The following is an 8,309-nucleotide window of genomic DNA, read 5'->3' as shown; positions in this document are numbered from 1 at the left end:
ATTCCCACTTGACAGATGAGGAAAATCTCATCCATGTCACAATGTCCCCCAATAGGCTCAATCTTTAGCAGGTGCCCTGTGGAAACCTCAGATGGTTGCAGCTCCCTGGGCAGATATCCGGGCATCAGCAGCCCACCTGAGATCAAGGGGCATGCATTGCTTAACCAGGGGACTGGAGGACTCACGTCACTGTGCAGGGCCACCATCTTTTCTCGCCAAAGGTGTATTTCTTGGGCCATTGCAGCCTGTCTCTGGCTGATGGCCACCAGCTCCTGCCTCAGGCCAGCCAGCTGGGCCTCCAGGGAACCCATCTCCTTTGGCCTTTTGTCCTGGGTGTCTTCCTGGGACAAACTAGCCAGTGACAAAAGGAAAACTCAGGATCAACGTTGGCATAGGCACTTGGAGGATGGACTCCAACAGAACAAGTGTCACCTGAAGAAAAGCACTACCCAATGGAAAGCACAGAGCCACAGAACTGGCTGAAAGTCTTCATTGACATCTGCTGCCTGGGGGACCCTGGCTAGGTCATTTCCCCCTGGGGCCGCAGTAACCTCATCTGCTCTCTGAGGTCCCTCCTAGATTGGATCAATCTTATGGACATGCTAACCCAAGTGTTCTGCTCCACTGACCTACCCTCCTCAACCCCCAGGCAACTGGTTTCCCTGGTGTAGCTTTCTTGCCCTCCTTCCCTCCTCTTCTCTTTGTCAGTCAGTTTTGGGGCCTTACCCTTGCCACTCAGACGTGTGCTGGAGCACCCCGCTTTCCAGCTCCTGTAAGGAAAAAGAGTACATAATGAAACTGATGAAAACATCAGCGCTGCACTGTGGGGATTCGTGGTCTCCTATGGCTGGGCCCGTCTCTGCTGAGGAGCATATGAGTCGCCACAAACTGCTGGGCTCCAGAAATCTTGACCTTAAGTCCCAGCTAGACTTTTCAGAGCCTGGGCTTCTCTTCTACCCTCCCACCAAGATGAGGCCTCCAAGGTCAGCTGGGATTAGGCACAAACCATTGTCCCCAGAGTGGTGAGGTCACTTGTTAGTCCCCTGAGGAAAGTTTTCCAACTCAGCTCTTAAGTCACATGGACAGTCTTATTCCTCCCTAATCTTTTCATATACTACTAACAGAGCCAACAGGAAGAGACAGAAAGTGAAATTCCATTTCAAATTACTGTAGACACCATAAAATATTTCAGAGTCTCCCTGCCAAAACAAAACCAGGAACTATATGAGCCTAATTACAAAACACTTTTTAGACAAATAAAGTAAACAATCGGAAAAATAGGAGTTGGTCATGCTTAAGCCGAGCTGAGATGGTAAAAAAAGATAATTCTACCTAAATAATTTACTTATTCAGTGTGATATCAAAGAAACTACCAACAATTATTTTACACAGCTGGAAAAAACAATAACAAAATTCATCTGGAAGAAGAAAAGGTACTGAGTAGCAAGGGAACTAATGAAAAGAAATGCAAGGGAAGGTGGCCCAGCTCTACCAGCTCTTCAATTGTATCATCAAGCAGCAAGCATCAAAACTACTTGGTACTGGCTAAGAAACAGAGTGGGGACCAGTGGAATAGTTTAGGTAGGCAAGACACAATGGTCAATTGACTATACTAATCTAGTATTGGAGAAATCCAAAGACTCCAGCTTTGGGATAAGAAATCCCTATTTAACAAAACCTGCTGGGAAAACTGGAAAAGCGTAGGGCAGAAACGGGGCTGAGACCACCATTTTACATTTTACATCCTACACCAAGATAAAGTCCAAATGGGGGCAGAATTTAAATATAAAAAATGAGACTATAAGCAAACAAAGAGAGCAAGGAATAGTTTACCTTTCAGATCTATGGAGAAGGGAAGGATTTATGACCAAAGAAGAGATAGAGAACATTATATGTAATGCCAAATGGATAATTTTGCTTACATTGAATTGAAAAGTTGTTTGCAGAAACAAAGCCAATGCATCCAAGATGAGGAGGGAAATAGAAAACCAGGAAAGAAGTTTTACAACAAGGGTCTCTGATAAAGGCCTCATTTGTAAAATATGTAGAGACTGGGGTCAAAATGATAAGAATAGAAGTCATTCCCCAATTGATAAATGGGCAAAGGATATGAACAGGCAGTTCTCAGAGGAAGAAATTAAAGCTATCTAGAGCCATGTGAAAAAATGTTCTAAATCTCTTCTGATTAGAAAAATGCAAGTCACCAGGACTCTGAGGTATCACATCACACTTATCAGATTGGCTAATGTGACAAAACAGGATGATGGTCAATGTTGGAGAAAATGTGGGAAAATTGGAACACTAATGCATTGTCAGTAGAGTTGTGACCTGCTCCAACCATTCTGGAGAGCAATTTGGAAGTACGTGCAAAGGGCTCAAAACTTGTGCCTACCTTTTGACCCAGTGATAGCACTTCTAGTTCTGTTTCCCAAAGAGGTCATAAAAAATGGGAAAGAGACCCACATGTACAAAACTATTAGTCTCTCCTCTTGTAGTGGAGGACAATTGGAAATTGAGGGGATGTCCATCAACTGGGGAATGGCTGAACACGTTGTGGTATGTGAATGTGGTGGAATCCTATTGTGCTATAAGAAATGATGAGCTGGTGGACTTCAGAAAAACCTAGAAAGATTTATATGAACTGATGCTGAGGGAAATGAGCAGACCCAGGAAAATATTGTACACATTTACAGCCACACTGTGTGATGACTGACTTTGATAGACTTGGCTCTTCTCAGCAATGCAAGGATGTAAAAAGACAACTCCAAAAGACTCGTGATGGAACAGGCTATCCACATGCAGAGAAAGAACAATAGAGCCTGAATGCAGATGGAAGCATACTGTTTGATTTCCTTTTACTTTGTTGTTTTGTTTTATTGCTTCATCCTCATGGTTCCTCGCATTAGTTCTAATTCTACTTTACATCATGACTAATGGGAATATCTACTTAACCTGAATGTATAAGTAGAGCCTATATCAGGTTGCACACTATGTTGGGAGGAGGGGAGATGGAGGGGGCGACAATTTAAAACTCAAATCTTATGGAATTGAATCTTAAAAACTATCAATTAGTTAATTACCTATTTTTAAAGAAGAAGAGGAAGGAGGAGGAGGAGAAAGAGGAGGAGGAGGAGGAGAAGGAGGAGGAGGAGGAGGAGAAGGGGGAGGAGGAAGAGGAGGAGGAGGAGGAGAAAGAGGAGGAAGAGGAGGAGAAGGAGGAGGAGGAGGAGGAAGAGGAGGAGGAGGAGGAGGAGGAGGAGGAGGAGGAGGAGAAGGAGAAGGAGAAGGAGAAATAATGCTTGGAAGTGTGACCAAAATCAAATTTTGTGGGTCTTATGCAAAAAAAGAAAAAAAGGAATTAAGTAAAAATGGTGGAACACAGAGCCCAGGAAAGCTGACGTCAATCTTACTGGAAAGGAAAAAAAATAAGAGAAAATGACCTGCTGGCTTTCCCCCCATCAGGTGTCTGTGGTGCTTTCTCCAGTAGACAGGCAAAGGATATGAACAGGCATTTTTCCAAAGAAGAAATGCAAGGGATCAATGATCAAATGAAAAAAATGCTCCGAATCACGGATAAGTAGAGAAATGCCCATGAAGGCAACTCTGAGGTTCTACCCCCTACCTGTCAGGTTGGCAAAGAGGACAGTCAGGCAAAATGACCTAAGCTGAGCAGGCTGTGAGAAGTCAGGCACATTACTGTTGGACTCGGGAAGCTAGGGGGCGCTAGAGTGCGTAGAACTCTAGGCTTGGTCTCAGATAGTTAGTTGCTGTGTGATCCTGGGTAAGATAATTCACCCTGTTTGCCCCCATTTCCTCACTTTAAAAATCATCTGGAGACGGAAATGGCAAACCACTCCAGGACCTTTGCCAAGAAAATTCCCAAATGGGGCGGCGGAGGCGAAGAGTGCACCTCACTAGACACGACTCAACAATGCTCTAAGTAGAAACTGGAAACTAGTCCAGCCATTCTGAAAAGCAGTTATGAGTGTTGCCGCCAGAGATAATAAAACATGTCTACCCACTCACCTGGCAAGACAACTCCTGGGCCTATTCCCCAAAGAGATCAAACAAAGAGGAAAAAGTCCGATCTGGACAGGAATATTGATGGCCAATTTTTCTTGCTGTGACAAAAAACTGGAAACCCCGCACTTGGCAAGAGCTGAACAAATGATGGAGTTGGAAAAAAAGAAATTATGGAGTAGGGACTGAATCTACCATACTCTTAGAGATGATGAAAGGGGTGGTGTTCAGAGAAAGCTGGGAAGACTTGCATGAACTGATGTGCAGAAGAGTGAGCAGAAGCACAAAGACAAACCACTGTGAAAGAGTGCAGAACTCTGTTGAAGGCAGTGACCAGCTACTCTTCTGGCAAATGATGCAACTTCTGACAGAGGGGATGGACCAAGGCAGAAGGAGAAATACATCTTTTAGACATGGCCCAGGAGGAACTGTTTTGCTTGTCTCTGTATGTTTGTAAGAAGTGGTTTGTTTTTCCGTTTTTCAAATGGATAGGAGGCGAGAAGAAAAGAAAATAGATTCTTGTTCATTAAAAGAATGAAAACAGAAGCATCTTTCTCTAGCTAATGTGACTTCTCCCTCTTCTGATGCCCGCAGAGCTGACCCTGGGGTCCCAAAGACAGTGGCAGCAGAGGACACCAGCTGGCAGATCCTGCCAAACCAGGGTTGCCTTCAAGGAGGGCATAGCAATAGGCTTTATGGCTGCCCTACAAGAAACAGCAGAGCCAACACCCTCTACTGCTTCACTCCCATTTGTCCTGTTAGGTCTCCTTGGCACCTAGATGTCTCCTCATGAGGAGACTGCCAGCTCCTCATGGGCAAGGACTGTGGGGTTGTTTGTTTTGGTTTTTGCCTTGGGACAGTGCCTGACCCACAGTAGGTCATGCTTCATAAGTGCTGCTTGGCTGAGTAACCCTAGCTTAAGAGACAGGAACTGGATGGTGCATGAGTCGTCTGTGTGTCCTGTGCAAAGCTTTCCTGGCACTCAGTGGGGTGCTCACCTGGAAATCTGGTGTGAATTCTCCTGATTCCCACACGTCCTGTCTCCTGCTGCTACCCTTTGCTGCCAACCAGGAGAGCATAGCAGGGTGGAAGGTCCGGAGTCCAGAGGGGTAGAAATACCAAGCACCTAGCACATGGGAGGAAAGGCTAATCTGAGACTGAGTCTCAAGAGCCAGAACGGAACTCCATGCGGACTGACACTGGCAGTGTCACATCAAAGGGGGCATAGACCGCAGCCCAAAGGAGGCAGATGCATGAGGGGCATCATGATCTGGAAGGCTACAGCTAGAGCCCCTTCTACCCCAAGAGTTCACTCTCTCATGATCCTCTCAGAAGTCATTAGACACATTTGGATGATGGCAAAAATGAGGGATAAGAATAAGCTGGGGAGAGGACATGAAGACTGAAGCCAGAAGTCATGCCTCCTGGTCCCAAGCCTGGTCAACACAGAGCTCCGTCCCTTCTGAATGACGAGCAGGATGCTCTACAGACAGGTTGCCTGCAGACAGACCTTGGTGACCTTCAGCTTGTGGTGTCATCATTTCTGAGGTGGACTTTATCTCACAGTATGGGCTGAGGAATGGCGTGGCTCCTGACCAAGAGTCCAGGCCTTCTGGGATCATCCCGGGAGGACCACCCTGTGTGTTCTCACCAAAGAAAAGGGACGAAGCCCTCCAGACCTGGCATTGGGTATGTCCTGCCCTCATAACCGATTCCTTCCTAAGTCAGCTCCTCTACCAATCACCCACCCTCCAGTACCTTGTCTGTGACCACGGAGGGCACAGATAAAACACCTCCTTGCTCCAAGTGCGGGTCATGCTCAAAGTGGGCAGGACAACCACCCATACCCTGCAGCCTGAGGCTCTGAGGCCTGCATACAGAAAATGCACAATCAAAGTGTGTTGGGCTGAATGGAGAGGAGAATGAGAGACAAGGCATAATTCTCACCCTTTAGGCACGAGAACGTGTCCGTCCGTGACCTGGTTGCCTTTTGTTGGTGATTTTGTCCCTTTGGCTCCCTAAAGGCTCCCCTTCAAAGCTCTGTCTTCCAAACTGTCCTCTAGCTGCCGTGTCCCCAAGCCCTTGTCTGTTCCCCCTACCCCAACTGCCCACCCCAGCTGCCCTGGGGACTCAACAATGCTCACCATAATCCAGCAAAGCCACAAGAAACAGCATGCCCAAGACAGAGAGGAGCAACTTCTTCCCAGTGGAAAAGCTCCTGGATTTCATGGAGATGAAGGAGGAGATGTTAAGGTCTGCCCTTCCCCATCACAGGATCTGGTGAGACCCTCTCTGCGTGGCAAATGAAACCCCAAAGTGTGTGCCCCCCCCACTCACCCCCTGCCACTGGGCACTGAACATGTGGAGACCTGGGGTTTAATGGACAGCCCTCAGGGTAAAGTGCGAGTAGTAAAGTTGGCCTTTGTGAAATGTATTCATGTTGTTAGGATAGGTGACATGCTGCCCTTTGTGAGGTCAGGTGGCAGATGTGTCCTGCAATTAGGCAGTCTTCTTGTTTCTAAATCCTTCCAGTTCTTGTCAATTGGGACTTGGAAGAGCTGCAGGAAGAACTGCTGCTAAAGTGGGATTGTCACCATTGGCCCAGCCTGTGGCCCCAGGAATCCAGAGCTGGGGTGGCTAACCTGGAGGCCTCAAGGACATATGTGTCCCTCGAGGTCCTCCAGTGTGGCCATGGTTCACAGAATCAATCCCCTTCAGAAAAGGATTTGTTCCATAGAATTTGAACTCAGTCCAAAGGCCTCCCCAAGGACCTAGGAGGCCACATGTGGCCTGGAGGCCGCAAGATACCCACCCCTGCTCTAGAGGTTCCTGGACTCAGCCCTGGAGGCAGCCTAGAATCCTAGGCATGCTCCTCCACAGAGAAACTGCTAGAATGACCTGGCCACCTGGAGGTCTGGGCAGAAAATTCTGGATTCAAACCCAAAGTAGGGAGTGTCCCTGGCAACTCAGGACCCGCCGACTGGCAAAGGTGAACTCACCAGAGTCAGTTGTGATCAGAGGCAGGAACTACTGAGGAGAGATCTCCTAAAAGAAACTCAGGAAGACAATCCCCCGATAGTGAGAGCCAACCCACTTCCCTGAAGAACCAAGGGTAATGGGGGCTGGCCTGTGCCGGTGAATGCCGAACAACCAGCTCTGGAGGAGGGCAAGGCACACGCAACCCACTTTTGCCATCATCTTCTTCAGTGGAGACACTCAATCAGGGCCTGAATGGTAGCTGACTTTGACAAGCAGTTTCCAGCTGGTTCCAGCACACCCCTGACCCTACCTGACCCTGTCATAAGATTCATGGCATAAAAGTCTGAAAAAGCTGGAAAAGAACAGGACAAAGCACATGGGGAAATTGATCTGAGGGACTGTGGAGTCCTTGGGAGCTGTGGATCTTTGATTCTGGCAGGCCCCAGGTAGTCCTCACTGACCTGGTGAAAACATAGATGTCCTGCAGGGAGACAGCTGTGGTCAGGCGGTACCAGGTGTTATGAAGGCACCAGCGGAGCAGGCCAAAGAGCCAACCTGCAAAAGTCCCAGCAGAGAGATTGAAAGGCTTCACCCTGCAAGCCCATCATGTCCCAGAGCTAGCCCCTTCCCAGCCTGCCAGCTCTGAAGCCGCTTCTTGCTATTCTGGTCTCGCATCCTCCCAGGGCTCTGTAGCTGTGCTTGGGGATCTTTCTCTCTTCAGCCCATCTCTACACGCTGTCCTAGAGTTACTCTAGCCGGGCCCAGCATGTCCCTACATAGGAATGAGGAATCTCTTCTAGGTGCACTGCAGGAACTACCCTGGGCACTGTGCCCACCCACTGGCAGAACCCACCTGAGAAGTGGATGGCCATCCACCCCAGGAAGGGCCAACTTGGGAAGCACTGTTCTTTAGGTTGCCTGCAGAGCCAGGCTGGTCCAAAAGCGAGTGCCCTGCAAGGAAGGGAAGAAATGAGGATTCACCAGAAGGAGAGACAAGTGGACCTGGAGCATCCCCCTTACCAGGCTTGAGGGCTTGAGCACTCCCACCCTGCAAACCCAGACTGCAGAGCTCTCTTCCCCGCCCCCAGCTATGGGTCACCCTCTGAAGTCAGTGGGGCAGTGCCTGGGGGATGGGGCTCTAGGGAGGAGAAGTGATGCCTACCTGCACAGTCATCCTCAGACCTATATCCTGAGGAGGATCCAGGGGTGCTGCAGGTGATTGTGGCCAGGAGAGGGGATGGTGAGAGGCCTTTGACCCTACTTGACTTCCTCCTCCGAGTCCTGGGGAACAGCAGGTATGAAGAGCAAAG

The 8,309-nt window shown here is 48.5% G+C and overlaps 1 protein-coding gene across 1 annotated transcript; it reads right to left on the bottom strand.

The window, feature by feature from the left end:
• Positions 1 to 8: 8 nt before the first annotated feature.
• Positions 9 to 7,949, bottom strand: LOC110204540 (SUN domain-containing protein 2-like; the record flags this gene model as incomplete). Its single annotated transcript, XM_020980724.2, has 6 exons — positions 7,853 to 7,949; positions 7,461 to 7,554; positions 6,165 to 6,238; positions 5,019 to 5,146; positions 727 to 770; positions 9 to 351 (listed from the first exon to the last, which is right to left on the bottom strand). Coding segments are annotated over exons 1-6 (702 nt in total), but the record flags the coding sequence as incomplete, so codon positions are not given.
• Positions 7,950 to 8,309: the final 360 nt, after the last annotated feature.

Source organism: Phascolarctos cinereus, unplaced genomic scaffold, assembly GCF_003287225.1.
Source record: "Phascolarctos cinereus isolate Bilbo 61053 unplaced genomic scaffold, phaCin_HiC Scaffold_574;HRSCAF=1204, whole genome shotgun sequence".
Taxonomy (NCBI): domain Eukaryota; kingdom Metazoa; phylum Chordata; class Mammalia; order Diprotodontia; family Phascolarctidae; genus Phascolarctos; species Phascolarctos cinereus.
This window is presented reverse-complemented; position numbering and strand designations above follow the sequence as displayed.